The sequence below is a fragment of a genome, unplaced genomic scaffold (genome assembly GCF_019419815.1).
Source record: "Pyrus x bretschneideri cultivar Hongxiangsu unplaced genomic scaffold, Pyrus_bretschneideri_v1 Contig47, whole genome shotgun sequence".
Classification (NCBI taxonomy): domain Eukaryota; kingdom Viridiplantae; phylum Streptophyta; class Magnoliopsida; order Rosales; family Rosaceae; genus Pyrus; species Pyrus x bretschneideri.
The window spans coordinates 2,150,784-2,169,915 of NW_025999784.1; the positions used below are offsets into that span (position 1 = coordinate 2,150,784).

General features: G+C 39.1%; 3 protein-coding genes and 1 long non-coding RNA gene across 6 annotated transcripts; 2 read left to right on the top strand and 2 right to left on the bottom strand.

Moving 5' to 3' along the window:
* Nucleotides 1-783: 783 nt before the first annotated feature.
* Nucleotides 784-2,181, top strand: LOC103955179. The gene is made up of 2 exons (XR_668329.3): nucleotides 784-1,749; nucleotides 1,881-2,181. It is a non-coding gene; the product is annotated as an uncharacterized LOC103955179 (long non-coding RNA).
* A 2,221-nt stretch (nucleotides 2,182-4,402) lies between these two features.
* Nucleotides 4,403-11,384, bottom strand: LOC103955176 (polyadenylation and cleavage factor homolog 4). Its single transcript, XM_009367059.3, has 7 exons — nucleotides 10,565-11,384; nucleotides 8,801-8,902; nucleotides 8,221-8,478; nucleotides 7,657-7,785; nucleotides 7,163-7,570; nucleotides 4,905-6,818; nucleotides 4,403-4,781 (listed from the first exon to the last, which is right to left on the bottom strand). The coding sequence occupies exons 1-7, from the start codon at nucleotides 10,922-10,924 to the stop codon at nucleotides 4,767-4,769; spliced, it is 3,186 nt and encodes a 1,061-aa protein (XP_009365334.2). The 5' UTR covers nucleotides 10,925-11,384; the 3' UTR covers nucleotides 4,403-4,766.
* A 670-nt stretch (nucleotides 11,385-12,054) lies between these two features.
* On the top strand, nucleotides 12,055-14,979 carry LOC103955175 (ribosome production factor 2 homolog). The gene is made up of 6 exons (XM_009367058.3): nucleotides 12,055-12,263; nucleotides 12,408-12,611; nucleotides 13,446-13,691; nucleotides 13,778-14,017; nucleotides 14,101-14,166; nucleotides 14,408-14,979. The coding sequence occupies exons 1-6, from the start codon at nucleotides 12,138-12,140 to the stop codon at nucleotides 14,615-14,617; spliced, it is 1,092 nt and encodes a 363-aa protein (XP_009365333.1). The 5' UTR covers nucleotides 12,055-12,137; the 3' UTR covers nucleotides 14,618-14,979.
* A 138-nt stretch (nucleotides 14,980-15,117) lies between these two features.
* Nucleotides 15,118-18,644, bottom strand: LOC103955174 (heat stress transcription factor A-3). 3 transcript variants are annotated; one of them, XM_048567911.1, is made up of 4 exons: nucleotides 17,864-18,644; nucleotides 15,974-16,868; nucleotides 15,376-15,476; nucleotides 15,118-15,273 (listed from the first exon to the last, which is right to left on the bottom strand). In XM_048567911.1, the coding sequence occupies exons 1-3, from the start codon at nucleotides 18,344-18,346 to the stop codon at nucleotides 15,379-15,381; spliced, it is 1,476 nt and encodes a 491-aa protein (XP_048423868.1). In that variant the 5' UTR covers nucleotides 18,347-18,644; the 3' UTR covers nucleotides 15,118-15,273; nucleotides 15,376-15,378. The 3 variants fall into 3 exon arrangements, with proteins under 3 accessions (XP_048423868.1, XP_048423870.1, XP_009365328.1); XM_048567913.1 differs by having other exon boundaries at nucleotides 15,363-15,476; XM_009367053.3 differs by lacking the exons at nucleotides 15,118-15,273; nucleotides 15,376-15,476 and having other exon boundaries at nucleotides 15,642-16,868.
* Between the last annotated feature and the right edge of the window lie 488 nt (nucleotides 18,645-19,132).

The following is a 19,132-nucleotide window of genomic DNA, read 5'->3' on the forward strand; positions in this document are numbered from 1 at the left end:
GGAATATGGTTGGAGTCCTTGTGTAATTGTATATAATATTACACACTAGCCGTCCTACAGCCGTCAAGTCGTCCTACAGCCGTCCTACCTTGTCCTACCTACACACTAGCCGTCCTACAGCCGTCAAGTCGTCCTACAGCCGTCCTACCTTGTCCTACCTACACACTAGGACGGCTACCTTGTCCTACCTACACACTTGTATCATGTATATATATCTTTGTAATCTTGTAGAGAAAAATAATGAAAAAAAAAGCATTCTCCTCCATTTTTCCACATTCACTTCTCTTCCATTTTTCTACATTCACGTATCAATAACAAATATATTTTTTAGCCTACATACCTTTTTCTACATAGACAAACAAAATACAAAAGATTTGACGGGTTAAGATGAGATATAGAGACACGACGCGTTAGAGTGAAACGTAAAGATATGATTCAACATATTGAAAGTTATTGATTTGATCAGTTTTTCAGAGCTAATGAGAAAGAACACTCATCTGCAGTACTATCGACGTCGTATATATTAAGAATCGAATATCTTCCAATATTAGAAAATACTTGATCAAGTACGTGTCTGGAATTTAAAAAAAAAATTGTCAAATGGAAAACAGCTGTCTAGGGCATACGTGCATGTCAAGGATGGAATTCCAAAAGTTGACATGGTTGACGGTGACTTTGTCTTTGGTGGGAAGACATATGCTATTTTCTTTCTTTCTTTAATTCTTTCTATGCCTCTAAAGAGAAAGGAGAAGCATCAACATTGAGTCGTGGGGATTCTTTATATCTCCTTTTTCTGCATCATTTTGTTTTTGCTTACTGTTTTTTTTTGGGGACCTCAATGGCCATGACAATGATAAACATGTAACTAGTAAACCATGAAATTCTTTATCTCACCCACTCCTACCATACAGTGTGTATATATTGTTTGGTTAGGAAGTAGGGAGATAAGGCGCCTAACATCTAAATGCCTTTTTTCTTTTTCTTTTTCATAAATTTGTTGATCAGAGCAAAAGAAACACTTATATGAAACAGTATATATTATTTGGTTTATGAAGTAGGAAGATGAGACGCCTACATCTAAATATCTTATTTAAGTACTTTGATCATAGCAAGAGAAACACTTATATGAAACAATTTATGTAATTTCTTTATTTATCTTCCTCTAATCATCTGATAAGAGAGATCGGTAGCAAAATATAATAACAAATGCTCTATTATCTAATAATTTCAATACGATAATTTTCGTTCTAAATAAGTAAGCATGTCTTAAACTGAATTACAGGTTAGTAGTTGCTTACATTCTCAATCCCTCTTGTCCTCACGAGGGTTAGTATAACTTTAATTACCTTTCTCTGGCACCCTTGCCCATAGTATTAAGATTCCTAAATTATATTTCTTGGCATAAACAAATAAAGAGAAGGAAGTGAGTAGACCCCACAAACTGCACCGCTTGTGACTGTGTGCTTGGCCTTCCTTATGAGTGAAACCCTTGTTAGTTATATTCATCTTATTTATACACTGCTTTGCTTCTCCTTCCGTTTTTTATTCAGAACACACACACTCACCACCCACAAGCCAAAATCCAGAAGCTAATAGAGAAGAGAAACAATGAAGCAGATGAAGAATTACCAAAACTTTCTCATATTTTCTATCTTTATTTTTCTTCTTCTCTCCAACCCATCATCTGCTCGTGCTCGTCTTCAGCAGCAAAACAAAGCTTCACTAACTGGAAGCAATGATCCCGTAAATGTAAGATATATATATCCCGCCCTCCTCCATTTTAATTTATCTTATGTGCGTGTTCGTCAATTAATTATTATATTTGAATGTTCTTCTTCGATTAATTATTTGTTGGGTTTTTGTGGTAATTTTCTTCACAGCTGATGGGATCAGAAGAATGCGATGAGAAAGATGAAGAGTGTCTGCAGAGAAGGATGATTGCTGAAGCTCACTTGGATTATATTTACACCCAAAACCATAAGCCATAGACTTCGGATTTTCGTATATAAGTTGTATAAGAAATAATAAATAATTGTTTGTTTTTCTTTTTTGGTGCAAGCAAAAGCATATTAAGTAAGAAAATATAGTATCAAGTATCAACGTTGCCGATTACTGATTCCTCCTCCATTATTGAGATGAATTTTTGTGTCAGAAAGTGATTTTCACACTTTCTTTTTCTTACATGCATCTCTTCCTATTTTTTTAGCGTAGAAGGTGAAAACAGAGTGCGAAAATGTCGTTGGAGGGTCATAATCCGAACGAAAAGCCATTGTTTTGGGAGAAATTCTTAGTGTAGGGGTAAAATTGGTTATTCCCAAACAAAATGCTTAAGTCTGTAATATCTTAAATTAGTACATGTGTTCCGTTATAATTATTTTAGTCTAAATTTGTCTCTCATGCTCTCGATCACTAAAATAACAAATGTTTCAAAGACATTCATTCAAGTAAGTTTGTCATGCATATGCATTCATGTAGTTAGGATTAACTATACAATATATTAGATCAATTTGGCATGATTATTGTTACGGTGATATGTCTAGAGAGAAAAGAGTATACTTGGGTTTATTTACATGATAGCTAGGATTTAATCAAAGCCCATGACTTTCAAGTGTGAACAAAACCTTAGCATATACATCCGGATTAGTCACTTGATAATTTAGTTTTATGCCTTATTACTTAACACCTTCAAATGTTTTTGTTTTTATTTTTATCTCATCTATTTAGAGTTTTAAGTCATTTTGAAGTCTCCTACTGCAGCTTATATATAGATGGGATTACATTAGGGTTTCGTTTTGCTGTTGCCGCATGTTATTGATATAGGGGTCTGTGTTAAAAAGGAGTTGTGGTTGCTGCCATTGCGTTTTCGTGAAGGTGAAAAGGATGCTGTTGCTATATGAGAATAAGTTTTTTTAGTCTTGGATTGCTGCTGCACTTTCATTGTTTAAGTCATAAATATATGATAGTCTACAACAACTACATGCATTGTATAGATCCATTACTTGCTGCATGTTTTAGAATACATATATATTCTTATATATTGCTGCATGCTCTGAAGGTATGTATTGTAGTTTGCATTTGATGCACAGCACCATGCACTGAAAGCATCGTCATTCATATAACAGCAGAAAGTTTGTTTTCCATGTCGGTCAGCAACCTGTGTTTTAAAAAGAAAATTCATATTTTTCCCGTGAGGTTTATGGTAGAAAAATCAGTTTGTATTCACGTATTTTTTCTTTTAAAGAAAAATTTAGTTTTGTTCACTAATTTTGCATTGTGCTTTAATCAAAATCAATTATGAAAATGTGCCTTGTGATTTTCATAATTGATTGATTTCCAAAAATCATTTCATTTCATATATTTTGCATAATCACGTTAGTATCTTGCAAAGTTCGTGGACACAGTGATTGACGGCCGCTTTGGTGTCGTGCCACTTCCACTCAAAGGCTGAAGAGAGATCGAGTAGTAAAGCGCGGAGACAAAACTGCCTACTAGTATGCGTGTCTAGTTGATGAGTTTTGTAAGTCATTTTGTACTCATTTCTCTTAGTGTTTGTCCTAGCTTAGGAGCCCGAGGATTTTCCCAGTGGTGGGTTTTGCTTCGTTAAATCCTACATCCTTGTGCACTTTTTATTTATCGTTTTAGTTGCATATGAGTATGATAGTTTGATATGTGATGTGAATGTGAATTTAATTTGAGAACTGGAAATTAAATTGAAAATTGGATTGGATTTTTAAATTGGAACCGATTCACCCTAGTTTGACAAGTACCATCCTATAACTTTCACTTAGACATTGAACCTTTCTTATGATTGATTTAGAATATATTCTCAGAAAAAGGTTGAATTCATGAAGTTAAATTGAGCAGGGAATAATACTGAATTATTGAGCGCAAGAAAGAAAGACTAAGATTTGAGAGAGTAATCTTTCAAAGTGGGATGAGAGATCTAAGAAAGGGCATCCTTGTAAGAAATATTGGCTTGTGCAAATAAGAAAAATGTTTTCATCATTCATGCATCTGGTGGCACCATACGATTGGATATGTAGGCTCCACACATATGCCATGTAACCACCGTAACAAAATTCTTGCAAAACATAATACTTTCGCGGAACAATTAAGCCTCGTTTGCTGTCTAAGATTGAATTGTAATGGATGAAATCTTTCAAATAGATGATACTAATTTTTCATTTTGAGAGGGATTAGAACGGGATCAGACATAAAAGAAACTAATCCCTTCTAACCCTCCCACTTTGGGGGGGCTTTGCAACAGATTAAGCTTTCCCTAACAAGCGTTCCGCCCTCAACCTTCGAGTTGGAAACAATTTTTTTAGTACTTCGAGATTCCTTCAATTAGTAGTTTATCCATTCCAATTCAATCCACGACGGATCATAAACAAACACTACAGAAGCCAAAAAAAATGGCACTAAATTATGATGAAAGATCTCCACAAATGCATCTATCAAGCGCAAAACCGCTTCAGAGAGGTAAAAAAACGTAACAAATATAGCAAAACATCAACCACATAAGAAAGATCATTGAGATGGAAACTATCTCGCAAACGGATGTATTTCTTCTTCTCTCAAACTATGACTTAAACAAAAGGAAAATTGTAGAGGAGAAGCTAGTCGAAAGCTCTCACCACTATTTTGTGGCACAAGAAAAAAGGGCATTGAAGATTCACATCTAAAAACACGTTTATATAAACCTGGATTTCCCTCATAAGTTCGGAATGCATGGAGTTTGTCTCTTCAGCTTCGAGCTTCAAGCACTAAGCATCCGGTTCCTGCCAAAAGTAAGAGGTAAGATCTTAGCATCTAAAGTCGAAAATTGAAGGTAGAAGATTAATAAAAGAAGGGCCCAAAAATTGACAATTATTTTTCCCACATGCTAATTAACAACAGCATACCAATTTAACATGGCTATCAGAGAGTGAACTTTCCACTGTACAATTTGCATGCACAATGGGACCTTTCAAAACACTCTCCTCTGTGGTTTCCATCTCACCGGCCCCAGATGGAATACTCATGTACGAAGCTCCTTTGAACATCCATTCATCCCTCTCTTGACAGTAAAAATCTTCAAAAATACCACCACATATAACACATACACATTGGTTTTCATCTGCTGGAACTATGGGCTCATCACTATCCATCATCTCGTTAGGCTCGTCTATTGAATTGATGGCCTCCAGTACCAAAGGGGGTCCTGTCCTTCCAGCAACCCAGCTGGTTAAATCTGGATACCACTTCCTTGATGCCATAACTGAACCATTACCTTCGGGATTTTTCGAAGCATGCCATTCCAAATGTCTCTCAAGTCGTTCTTTAAGTTTGAGCCTAAGGCCACATATGCTACACGTATGTGGAAGGTCATTAAAAAGTTCATCTATCACAGCTGGATGAAATTCTCGGATTTTATCTGGCTTAAAGGCAACGCCTATGAGGTTTCTTATTTCCGTCTTGGTAGATTGAGGTAAGGCAGCAGATGTTTTAGCTACAGGCTCTGGGAGAGATGCATCATCAGTTTGGGATGTAACAGGACGACTTGGAGAGACTGAAACTGAAACTGGAGATACTGTCACTGATTTGGAGGCAGGTGCACCTAGGCTCTTGTTGTGCGGTTCAGTCAGCTTTTGGGATGGCACGGGAGTGGGTGACTCCGACTTTGATGCAGATATCAAACCCTTTGCAACTAAGGAGCTTAAAAGGTTTGAAATTGGATCTGAGGCATTATTCACCACAGTTGAACTTTCTGACGCACTGCCATCAAGAGAGGAAGGAGGTTGGCTAGGTGGAATTGGCAGATGTGCTACCTTCTTCTGTGATACATTTGAGGAAGCTGGCGAGTTCTCACCAGAAAGGTGACCTGATGAAGGTGCTGATGCAACCTTGGGCCCTGGGAGTGCAAGGGTAGGGGAGGGTCCACTTTGCAAGGGAGGCTGAACACCAGACTCTGATGGAATATGTCCCATGTCCCGACGATTCAAATTGGGCAGGCTACAAGTAATTGATTTGTCAGAGAGTATTCCAGTCTTCATAACAGCAGCCAACAAACTACTTGTGCTCAACTGTCCTGAGGATTCTGCAGCAAGGACATTTGAAAGACCTGGTATAGAATCTCCAACAGTTGAGGGAGTTGAAAAAGTAGAGACCTGTGGCACATGAGGCTTCTTAATGCGACCGAAGGATTCAGACTCTATACTGTCTGGTTGTTGTCGAAAGGGGTATTTGTGACTTGATTGGATGTCAGGAATTGACGAAGATATATCTTGAGGCTGTGTTTTTGCTTTGCTGCCCAATCGAACATTGGGAGTCGGAATTGGCAAAGGGTCCTCAGCAAAGTCTTGGTCAGCTAAACTTTGCGAGTGATGACGGGGATGTACTGCAGATGTAGGTGAAGGAGAATATTGGTGCATCGATGACTGTTCAGATGGTGATGCAGCTCTCACAGACTGAAGCTGTTGTTTCCCTAAAGCTCCAGTAGGCCCCGCTGCTGCATTAAACCCTAGACATGACGTTCCGATTCGAGAAGACGCTACTTGTGCTCTACTTCCGATCCTGGCCACAGAAGAATCTCCACTTGTCGATAGCCCACTTAAACTTGAAGCATAACGCTCTGAATGAACCGAACTAATGACAGGAGTACCAGAAGGGGTCAGCCTGTCAACACCGATAGAGTCCTGCAATGTCCAAGGTGATGACATTCGCTGACCAAGAGCAGATAGGTCTTTCTGTTCAGTAGGATCAGCAGAGGTATCCAGATCAGCTGTTGATGCATAATCATTTACACCTTTTGGTTTACGCAACTGACCTCCAAAGCCCTGAGAATATGAGCAATTCCAATTAAGATTTAAAAAAAAAAGTATCCTTAATAATGTAATGTAACAGGCGGTGTGAGTTTGTGCATCATAACGGGTAACACTAAGTGTTGAAAGTAAAAAGCATTGTATCAGTCCCAACAGGGATCAGCACAGTAACTATGTCAGTATCATGTAAACTGTGAACTCTTATGCGAATTAGCCAGCTATCTATAAAAACTGAAGCACAAAAAAAATGGTTCCTGTATCTGCCTCCACACTTTGTGGCTGAGAAATTAACATGAACCAGTAGGGTAATCAACCTTCAGGGTCCCAATTTTCAATCAGTACAAATAATCGGAGCTTACCAATTTCTCTGAATCATCAGAAGCCCAGTGATCTTTTCTTGAGTTACTAGAAATATCTGGAGGGCCATGATCTGTTAATCTTGAGTTCATATCATCCCACATGAACTCCTCTTCCTCAGAATTCTTCCAGCTACTAGACAGGCCACCACTGTTTCTAGTTGCAATGCCTGGTGCTGTCTTTAAGCGAGGATCAGCATTAGTAGATTTAGGTGCCGAGTAATTTGTAAGTCCATGCTTGATATTAAAACCATTTCTTTGGGTGGGCAGTGTTTCTGTAATCTTCCCACCAATTCTTCCCATTCCCGGGTTTGAATTCCTGTGAAGATCTGAACCATATTCGTATTCTCCATATTCGGCACCAATGTTCTCCTCATGAACACGAGCACTTAGTGCATCTGTATTGGAACGCTGCAAATTGTGCAAATGTTACATATCAAACTGAGGAAAAAAAGGGACAATAATACACACATAATATCAAATTTTACTTTACATACATGCAAATTAACAGCAGGATCAACCCATGGTCGTCCAGCACTGATACTTGCTGCTCTGGCTGGCATCTCTGCATCATCATCAATTGAGTTTGCCGTAACCCCAGAAAAGTCGCTAGCATTTCCTTTTGCCTTCATACCAAAAACCGGCATAAAAGAAATAAGTAAAAGCACTTATCTTTTCATAATGAACATGATGGTAAAATCAAGGTTGTACAAAGAAAACGAGTCAAGCAAAGAAATATACACTCTCAGATATTAAGTCATCTGGTAAAGAAATAAGATACTGCTGGAAAATATAAAATAAATTCTAAACTATAAGATCAATTTCTACGAATGAACTCTCTGACCATCTACAAAGAGCAACATAGAAGTTTTACAACCTGATATAAGAATTCTAAAATTTGGCTGTAGTCTCCAGTGTTAAAAAAGCTCATCAGAGTATAGTTTTCAGATGATATTATTTATTTGTGCATAACTTTAACAATCCACCACCAAATCGTGGAACATCAATCCTAGGAGGTCAGGACACAATCCACATAGACCACGGACTTCAGAACTACTTACCCTTGCTGGCTGCTGAAGCCGTTGCCTTTCCAAATATTTGGGATTCACATGAATGCTATGTGCTGGTCGTTGTGACTGTGAATCTGGTCTTGATGTTGCTGCTCCAGAGGATGAACCATTTGCTGTAGAAGAAAATCCGAGTTCTTTCTCAATCATCTGAAGCGTCTGAGCAGGAAACACTCCTTTCCATGTTCCAAAAAGATGCCGCATGCTTTGATGTATAGGAGGTTCAACCTGCCTATATGCCTTGCAGAACACCTATAAGTTCAAAAAAAGGCAAAGAATTGGCAAAGTAAAAAATAAAGGGTCAAGTCTACCGTGGGTTTTGACAAATACAGGTAGCAAGGACTTAGTGTGCAGACAAACATCTTTTTTATTTGAAAGATACCAGGTAATGGGTTAGCATTGAACACCAGGGGTACCAAAGACAGTTGTATCCTAATGGCAACAAGTTGTTGCTCAAATTTAATACAGTTTCATATTGAATGTTCATCAACACATTCTTACATGTCAAAAGTAAAAAACAAATGCTTTGCACTAACTAGAAAAAGCATGATGAGAATCAAGCAGGAAATCTAACCTCAGGGAGTCTGGCAGCAAAATATTTGATATAATCCCTTCCAATATTCTTTACAATACTGTCCAAAAGATAAAGTGATGGTAACTTCTGCTCACTGGGAACCTGCAAATTACTATCTAGAATTAGGTACTATACATTAGATGCAGCCAATATTATTTAGACAAATAAGCGATTAACACACCAAAGGCCTGGAACCAATGTTTTCCAGGAGTGTGGAAGGGGGAAGGAGAATTTGTGTCAGTTTAGACTCCTCAAAGTTTAGACTCTTCAAACACATTTAAAAGATATCAAAAGCAACACAACTGCACGAATTATCACTTCTAAACTATCCCAGTGGCAGCAAACTTAGGACCGTTAGGAGAAATACAGTAACTAAATAATGCGAGTAATATTTATTTCATTGTTTATTTTTATGGTCACATTTTATGACTTGTTTTCTCATGCGTCCTCAAAAGACTTGGCTTTCTCATTCCAATTTCTGTCTCACAAGGATTCAAGTCACTGCCTTGCGAGAACATTGAAAACTAACTAACAAGACATCCTGCAATCTGCCACTCATAGATAATGTAACATCTAAACAAAATCTCCACGCACCAGATAATCAGAAAATACGCTCAGCTAGAACAGGAATCAGAAGCCTAAAGGAGAGAAATTCAAGACTAAGAACAAATAACGGACTGAACATCTAAACCTATTAGACGTATACAAGTGTATATAAATGTAATGCACAACATATATTTTGGTGGTAATCACACTAGGTCAAATATGCCCTCCATCTTTCAAATGTAAGGATGTCAATGAAATAGGCACTATAACTTTAGTGCTCTAACAAAACCTGAGGTTTGTATGCACTCTCTGTTTTGGTGCTCAGCAAGATAAATAACGGTGAGTAAAACCATATGAGATCATGCACCTGCAGAGAGTCAGCTATCGAAGTCTTGCAGGGCATTACCATCAGGTCTAAAAAAAAAATCCCCAAAACTCTAGTAAAATAAGGTTCTTATATGCAACCACAACATATAATGCTGATTTTCTAAACATAGCGGCATCTGTTAGGCTATGAAAGTGGTTTTCCTCCCCTTTCAAATGCTGCAATGTTGTTGTAAAAAGAAAAAAAAAGGCTATATGCAGAGATTTCCTGTGTAAAGCCATAGCCATAAGGATAAGATTTATTTATTTGGTTTCGAAACCTGCAACAGCTCATTCCACAAAACCCGTATAATCGCAGAATGTCGAAAGTATTCTCTCGTGTAATTATATACAGCCTCATTTGTGAGCAATGGATTAAACAAATTCTACACAGGCTGCCAGAAAACGATGGACTGGAACCTGTTAAACCTGGGAGAATATCAGGAAAACATAATTGATTACACGTACAAAGCCCGACCAATGTTAACTGCAGCCAAAGCCTCAACTCAATATCATACTGGAAATGTAAGATTGAATGTTTATTACTTTGACGGGCTCATTGGCGAATACAAACATTCCCACTCACAGTCAACACTAGACAACCACACAGCACAAAGCTTTGTTATTTGCATTGAGAAATTAAACAAACATTTAACGGGGCAAACTTTCGGAACAGAACTTTGTTCACTAAATTATCGGCATAAGACAAGACATGAGCACTAACACATTTTAATTCTCATTTGCCAACTCCATCCCTTTCTTTTTCATTTTACAAATCGAACCAAAACAACTGGCATTATAACCAAATATTAAACAAAAACACAGCTACATACACAATGTAAAGCTTAGTTTCACCTCAATAATGTTGCCGCATACAGTTGCCGCCACCGACTTCGCGGCGTGGACATTCTCGCCGGCAATTATCGTCAAATTGGTAATAATTGGCTTTGAATTGAAGGTAAGCTCCGCCAACGCCGTCTTGTACTGGCTCACAAGCTCCTGATGCTGCAGTGGCTGCGGCACATAGCCCCCACCACCGCGATTCGGATCATCGCTCCCCACGTTTCTATCACTCACTCTGAACCTTGACAGCACTGGATTAGCTCCACCAACGGGTCTCTGCCCAAAAGCTCGGCCATTCGGGTTTTCGGCCAATCGGGGCTTCTTCAGGCCTGGTTCATTCGATCTGCTAAACGGCCTACGCGAGCTCTCCATTTCCATCACAGTCTCAGAAATCAAAACCCTAACCCTAAATCCCTAATCTTCGATTACAGTTCAGCCAAAGGCCATCAATTAAAATAACAAAAAAAAAATCAATTCAAAATATACTGCTAACAGCAAAAGGCCTAGTTATCGACACGATAATTAATAAGAAAACCCTAAGTACATGGATGATTATCAATACAAGAACTGATTCTTCTTACAGGAATACAAATTAAATTGAATAAAACAAAAACAAAATTGAAAAATCGGAGCCGAGATTGACGATTGGGGAATTGGGAATTAGGTTAGATTAAGAACAAGGCGATGAAGAAGAAGAGTGCATCTGCGTGTGAGGGAGATACATATCGGGGGAAGCCGGGAAGGTCCTCTTAAGACAACAAAAATAAATAAAGAATTAAAATTAAAACGATGAAAAAGGAAAAGGAGTTCTTTTTTTGTTTTTTTTTTTTGGAGAGAAAAACAGGAGCTTTCATGAATAGAGAAAGGAAAAAAGGTTTTTTTTTATTTCCTTTCTTCAAGCTTGTTTGAATATGATTTTAAAATAATTGAAAATAATTTTGATGAAAATATTTTTAAAAATAATTCTTAGTAAAAACGTTAGTAAATATTTGAAAAACATTAAAAGTGATTTTTAAAATAAGCACATAATTGATGTTTCTTGTAGATAACACTTAAAGTGTTTTTGAAATCCAAAATCATTTTATTTCAAAGCAATTTCAGTTTTTTAAAAGTACATCCAAATAAGTCATGCGCTGTTTGAAATTTCTTTGACAAACTTTTTAAATTTTGTTTAACATCAACAAATTTTGTTAATATTTTTAGAATGTCGATAAATTGTTCTATAATATTTTTTAAATTTCTTTTTAATTTTTTCTATTTCAAATTTTTAGAAAAATAACTATTATTGGTATCGATATCATTATATCTATCTGTATTTGTTTATTATTATTTAAATCGATATCAATATATTAAACATTAGGTGCGCCGAAGAAATAAAAAAAGATTGGGCTTAAGATGGGTCACAAAAGAAAAGATTGATGGGCCGAAGAAGGCCGAGCAAAGCAGCTTAACGAGCCCACAAAACCCTAATGTCATCAGATCAGAGTCCATAGTCGTCACCGTCGTTTTGGAATAAAACCCTAGCTTCCCCCCCCGAAGTCCTGCAACTGTATTTCTCAGAGGGTTTTACATTTTGCAGCCAACCATGTTGCAACCCCAGAAAGGAAGGGCTACAAGAGAGCCAGAGGGTTTGCAGCCAACCTTGTTGCAAGTGAGAACTCCCAAGACTGGAAAGGCCAGAAGAGAGCTAGAGAAACGTGCCCCCAAGATCGTAAGTTCCTCTCATCTGTTTGTTTCTCGGGAAAATTACGTATTTTCCCGTGTCCAAAAGCAAAATTTCAGATATTTTCAACTTGGTATTGGTTTTTTTCGATTTTTGTATTGATTTTCAAGTGGGTTTTGTATAATTTTGAAGGTTGAGACCGGGAAGAAGACGTTGATTCTTCACGGTAGGAAGACGAGCAGTGTGATTAATTCTGTGTTATCGGACCTTTACCATTTGAAGAAGGACAGTGCTGTGAAATTCAGCCGCAGGAATGAAGATATTAGCCCTTTTGAAAGTGGAGGTGATACTTCCCTTGAGTTCTTCTCTCATAAAACCGATTGCAGCATTTTCGTCGTAAGTACAAAACTACCTCAGCATTTTGCTCCTCCTGTAATTTAATTTCATGTGAGCTTGGTATGTGTACATATGTGTGTGCGTGTGTGCGCGCGCCTGTATAATGCAATTGTTTTCTGTTTGGGGTTTGAAAGGTTATTTGGATTTCGATAGTGTTGCAGTATTTGCTTAGTTTTACATGTTTAATTGCTAGCATTGATGAATGTTTGGTTGTTTTCTGTTATTTCTTTGAGCTGCCCATTAAAACGAATGCATTTCTGATAGAAATCTTTGGTTTCTATTTGTTAATATTCTTTCAGAGTTCTGGAAATCGTTGATTTTTCAGTTTATGTTTCTACAATGGACCTGCCTCATTGATCCTCTTGTGACATTTGCAATGGATCTGGTAGGCGAACAAACTGTTTTTAGGCAGATGTTTGGACATTGCAGACGCTGAATTCGTAATACAGTATAACTAAAAGCGGCTCTCAATCAATGATAATATTTGTATTTGTATACTATTTCTACCTATCATCCTTGATTTTGGAATCCCATTGCTTGTCACCCACTTGTTAGTTCCATTTTACCGTTTTAGTTGTGATTTGGACTTTACCTTGAACGCTTCAGCCTATATCTTGAATTTTATGGGTTCCAACTACATATACTCATTTTTCAAAATATATGCATGGTGGTCGATGTTTTTCCCATTTCCTGAACCGAGTTCTTGACTCGCCCTCTTTAGAATGCTGAGACCCTGTGTTGCCTAAGTACGATCAGGCACTGTATCTCATGCTTGTGTTTATTTTCCCGATTTCTTTAATGTAACTTTTAAGCTTTTAATTGCTTTTATTGCAGTTTGGCTCTCACTCAAAGAAGCGGCCTGACAATCTTGTCATAGGGAGAACTTATGATCACCATATATATGATCTCATAGAGGTTGGGGTTGAAAACTATAAACCATTGGAATCATTTACATATGACAAGAAACTAGCACCACGCGTGGGCACGAAACCTTTCGTTTGCTTTATTGGAGAAGGATTTGAAAGCGCCGGAGAACTGCAACATTTGAAGGAAGTTTTGCTTGATATGTTGCGAGGAGAGGTTTATCTCTGCTGCCATTTTGTTGATATTACTCGTGTTTGAATTTAAGAGGGATATTAATATATACATAAAAATGATATGTGCAGGTTGTAGAGAAATTAAATCTTGCTGGTTTAGACCGTGTATATATATGTACAGCTATATCTCCTAAGAAAGTGGTTCTTACTCAGTGTGCATTGCGACTGAAAAAATCTGGCACAGTAGTTCCACGGATGGAACTAGTTGAAGTTGGCCCCTCCATGGATTTAGTAGTTCGTCGGCATCGTCTTCCTAATGAAAGCCTTAGGAAAGAAGCAATGAGAGAAGGCAAAAATCAGCCCAAGAAGGTTGAATTATTAAATCTCCTCTTGATTTCTCGTGTTTCTTTTGCATGTGACATGTCTAACACAATTCCTCTTACTACTTCCAGGACAAGAATATTAAACAAGACCTACTGCGGGGCAAGGTTGGGAAAATCAACATCCCGGATCAAAAGGTAAACGGAGAAAATTGATTATTTCCTTTAGCTGTTGTTTTGTGGTCTAGAGGGCGAGCTTTAGTTTATGTGACCTGAACCATTTCTTCTCTGTTTTGCGTCGTTTTCTACCATACATTTTGCCCCAGTACGCTGATTTTAAGCATGTTTAACTAGACATAGGTTGATTCTTGCATGGCATTAACTTTTGAGCACTTATATCTGACATTTGTTAATTGTTTGACAAATTCCTTGTTTTTAGATTGGAGATACGGTGTATTATCACACAAAGGTTGGTGATACATTTGTGCCGAGCAAAACAAAGGGAGTTAAAAGGGAGCGCCGTGAAGCTAGAATGAAACACGAAGGTAATGAGCGTGCACCAAAGGTTCAAGACATGCTTGAGCCCAAGAAAACAAAAAAACTTAAAAGGGAGCGCCGTGATCCTACAGCTACTGAGGATGCCGAGTGATTCTCTTTGGACAAGCAGACAGCTTTTCGGCCAATGCTTGCAAGGATTAAAGTCAGAAGGTGTAATGGATCCGAAGGGCTTGGGATTTTTCTTCTTCCCATATCTCATAGATTCAGCTAATTATATAAGTTGCATGCCTAGCAGGAGTTATATCTGTTGTAATCATTCTGCTTTCCATTGTCGCTTCCATCCCGCGAGTTTAAATTAGTTACTGCAACAGCATTTTTGACTCGAAAGATTGCGTTATTCGACCCTCCAATGTTAGATTGGCACTATGTTATGTAATATTTCCCCTTTCTAGTTATATTTCAGGAATGTTTGCTTTCTACATTTAACTAAATATGAATTATTCAGTTGTTCAAGTGATAGCACATAAATAATGTACTTGTTATGGTGACATTGGACATCCGAATCTTCGATCTACACTAATCTTAACACATTTCACCGGCTTCAAGTTTGAACGGTCGGCTTTCCTCGAAATAATAAACAACGGCAGTCGGAGCCATGCGCGCTCCAAATCGGTTGGCTCCAAATCGGTTGGCTCCAAATCGGTGTACGAAAGGTAGAAGGTAAGTTCAGAAAGGCTAGCAGTTCAAAGCACCTCTTCACTGACGCACACCACAATGCTTCTTCGGTACTTATATTCATACCCCCAACTGGAGAAATGAAGTCGAAAAGATTGAAGTCAAATTTGTGCCGCTAAAAGTTGTCAGACCAACAAAAAGAATAAATTTAAGAGACTGACCTAATTTCTGTACCTGTTAAAACTTCTTTCTGGACTTCCACGAGCTCGAATGGGCAATCCGATACTCATGCCACGTTCCGATAGAAGTGAGCTGCGCTTCGAGAGGATAAAGACCTGCATTTTCATGGCTCAAAGTTATCTGTTAGCGACAGAACTACGAGATCAATGTAGCGTAGAACTAGAAGGAATGCAACTTATGAAATGAACGAGTACAGTTACGAAAACAACCAAATGTCACAGTGGAAATCGAAGATTAAGAAATAAAAGCGGATAATAAAGAAAGAATGAAACTTTGATATCAAATTAATATAATCATTCATAATTGTCCATATAATAGACCCCTGCAACTGAGAATGACTAGGATCCGAAAGGGCAGCTAATGCAGCCCTATGGATCAGTAGTTTTAGATGCATCTTCTTTCGGCTGGCCAGCTGAACTCTCGGGCTCATCAAATGCAGAATCATGGGCTGGAGACTTATCAATGCCTGAGCCTCCTGCTTCTTGCAGGGGACCGATATCCCAGACATCTAACAATCCGCCCGTGACTCCCATCTCTGGCACATCATAGTTGACCGGATTACCCCATAACTCATGGCTAGAACTTGACATACCAGCACTGACACCAAAACCCATGCTCCATATGTCTTCTTGTTTGATCATGCTCTCCATCCCTGGAGAAAAGAGTTCCAGAAAAGTCCTTTCATTCGCCAAATCCTCCTGGAAAGAGACATAACACTCCGGATTAGCCTCTTGTTGTGGGCTCAGAACACTCTTCCCTTTGAAAAAAGGATCTTCAGTTGCCATGCTTGATGCCCCTTCACCCTCTTGCTCTGGTGTTTTGAGAAATCCTTGTGTTGCTGCTAATTCATCTAGTGCAGGATCCGCAAATTGGAATGGCGTGCTTACTGAACCTAAATCCAGTTTTCCTGTCATAACTTGTGAAAGATGATCAGGAGATTGTTCAAAAGGAACTGGATTCGAATCCAGGGCTGTGGAGGATGTGGTTCGGTTTCTCCAAGCAGGCTGGTACTTCACAATCTGGCCTTCCATATCGGCATCTGATTTACCGAGTTCATGCTGCTGATGCTTAACAAATTTCCGCCTTACCCTTGAAGGGCCTATATCTTCCTTTCCCGTTTTTATTTGAAGTTGGGCTACGAATGCCGGGTTCTGAAGCATCTTGGCCAAGAAAGAAAACATCTGCTTCTGTCTCTTCTCTGCTGACTGAAGCCTCTGATTCACTACCTTCATATGGTCAACTGTGCCCCGGTGCTGCTGCTGCAATTCAACCAACTCCTGCATTAACACACTCCTCTCCTTCCGCAACATCTCTATCTCACCTTCCACTCCAGATTTTCCTTCTTCCGCGGAAGGCCCGATAAAGCTCCCGATTTGGAGAGACTGAGGTGACTTGCGTCTCTGGATCCTCTTCAACAAATGTCTTTGGCCCCTCTGAAAAGCTTCGTTCGCAAACTCCCACTTATCTGGGTCAACCTTGCGAAACCCCTGAATACAATACCCAAAATAATTCAAGAATGAATGGGAAAGCAACGGTACAGAAATCAAATTCAAAAGACAGATATGATTATTTAAGTAGTAAACAAATTATCACAGAAGAAAATGGAAAGCCATCAACTTTCATGCATATGAACAGCTGAACCTCGCAATACAATCCGCATTAACAAGCAGTGGTAGGGGAAGGGGAACAGTTGAGATGATAACATATGGAGATCTTAAAATCTTTTGCAGTAACATGTTTCAAAAGGAACCTGACGTCTACCTGCAGAAGATGAACTCCCCTCTCCAGTACATAGTCAGAGGGGAAGATGTTTTTCTCGGAGGACGATCCTAACTACAAAATCAATAAAAAAACGCCCTCTAGCATAAACACCTCTACCATTTCCATTACCTTCACTATACTAAGTTTCATGATAAAGACAATCCTTACAAGCATGTTATACTATCCCGAGAGATGATTACATGCCGGTTAAGGTAGAACCACAGAAACCATTATCATTATCAACAACAACAACATCATCACCATTATCCTAAACCATCATCATAATCATCATCATCATAAACAATCATCATCAACCATCATCACCATCATCAAGAACAATAAAAGCAGTAATTCATTCTTTCACTCACCTGCGTAAACTATTGGAAAACGATAATAAAATCGTCAAGAATTCCATGGAATGAATCCTTTTATTATTTCATTTTGGTAAATTACATAAGAATCTCTACACATACAACAAATTGGGAGTTAAGAATACAACACCAACTCCTACAGAGTCTTACATCGCGAGCTTAATACAAATACTAATCGCCTCGGTTACAGCTATACAAAATTAACCTCATCAAACCCAATTCAGACAACAAACAACAGATTTAAACACAGAGAAAAAAAAAACAAAAGAATTAAAGAACAAAAAACAAACAAAAAATTTACAGACAGATCATAGCAGCCAATACAGGTTGTGCTACTGCAAGATACCCACATAAGTATTAAGCTGCCGCACAAAACTTGAGAAATTGTTGTGCTTGAAGTTCCTCGGCAAGATGAGCCTGGAAAACTCCAATGGGTCCCACACCACGAAGCTGCCGCCGCTGGAGCCCCACGATATGATCGGGTCGAGCGATGGGTCCTCTACCAAATCGAAAGTCTTGGACAGAAACGGAGGCACCGGAGTGCCCTGCAGACATTCCAGAGGCCGCGGCGGAGCAACCACGTCCTCCGCATCGCCGCCGCCCATAGACGACGTCGGAATTGAAACACTTTCAGTGAAGTCGAAAGCACCCAATGGGTTTACAGAACAGAAGGCTTCGAATTCCATCAGAGGAGAAGTGGACGAAGGAATCAACTGAGAACCCATTAACGATTCCGGCATTTCCGATCGAAATGCCGACAACCCAATTGATTCCGGGTCGAATCCAACTGAAATTGGCGGAGAATTTGGGTGGCTCTCGTCTTTTGGGTCCATGGAACGAAATTCTCACTCTTTGTCAATGGCAGTGAACTGGGTGAGAGAGAGAGAGAGAGAGAGAGAGAGAGAGGTGGGTTCTGGTGAGTGGGTGAAAATGGGGGGTTCGGGGAGCGTGGGAGTGGGCATATAAGGGGGTCGAATAGTTACGCCGACTAGGTGTTCGGTAAAATTCCTGAGAGAGCGGTCAAAGGCGGTGGAGGTTTTTTTACTGTCGCAGTCATCTTCTCGGTCATCCCACCTCCGATCCATGTGGGGCTCCCTGCAATTTGAGAGCGTTTCAGCACCGACCTAGTGAGAGAGAGAGGGGGAGAGAAAGGGAAGGGGGGTGGGGGAGGAAGTTTCCGGGGAGCAACGCTTGTTTTGAAAATCAGTTATGGACGTTCTGTTCCAGAGGGGGCCCAGTGGGCTTGAGATATTTTGTCCGGACCGCGTGCCGCGTGCGTGCATCTTTGGTGGGGTTTGGTATATATTTTTGAAAATGATATGGTGGGTCGCTGTGTAATACTTGGGGATGAAGGGAGCGGGGAGGACCAATCAGGATGCGGGATTTGATCAGGGTTAGATTTGCGAGACGAGTGAGGGGTGGTTCGGTATGGGATACCATACCGAAACTAGTATCCCGAATCCCAAACCGAAATTTTTCGGGACGGGAATTTGAAGACCAATCCCAAACCAAATTTTCGGGAATCCCGAAATATTTTCGGGATTTTGGGACAAATCGGGAATCCCAAATTGAAATATGAAATTATGAATTGTTCTTCAAATATATAATTCAAGAACACA

What these genes read in the sequence shown, in the direction of transcription:
- LOC103955176 (XM_009367059.3), bottom strand. Translation starts at nt 10,924, where the DNA reads ATGGAGAGCTCGCGTAGGCCGTTTAGCAGATCGAATGAACCAGGCCTG. An exon ending in GGCTTCAGCAGCCAGCAAGG is followed by an intron (nt 7,786 to 8,220) that starts GTAAGTAGTTCT and finishes TTTGGTATGAAG; the next exon opens with GCAAAAGGAAATGCTAGCGA. An exon ending in ATCCTGCTGTTAATTTGCAT is followed by an intron (nt 7,571 to 7,656) that starts GTATGTAAAGTA and finishes CACAATTTGCAG; the next exon opens with CGTTCCAATACAGATGCACT.
- LOC103955175 (XM_009367058.3), top strand. Translation starts at nt 12,138, where the DNA reads ATGTTGCAACCCCAGAAAGGAAGGGCTACAAGAGAGCCAGAGGGTTTG. An exon ending in CCGATTGCAGCATTTTCGTC is followed by an intron (nt 12,612 to 13,445) that starts GTAAGTACAAAA and finishes CTTTTATTGCAG; the next exon opens with TTTGGCTCTCACTCAAAGAA. An exon ending in TCAACATCCCGGATCAAAAG is followed by an intron (nt 14,167 to 14,407) that starts GTAAACGGAGAA and finishes CCTTGTTTTTAG; the next exon opens with ATTGGAGATACGGTGTATTA.
- LOC103955174 (XM_009367053.3), bottom strand. Translation starts at nt 18,346, where the DNA reads ATGGACCCAAAAGACGAGAGCCACCCAAATTCTCCGCCAATTTCAGTT. An exon ending in TGCGGCAGCTTAATACTTAT is followed by an intron (nt 16,869 to 17,863) that starts GTGGGTATCTTG and finishes TATTGTATTCAG; the next exon opens with GGGTTTCGCAAGGTTGACCC.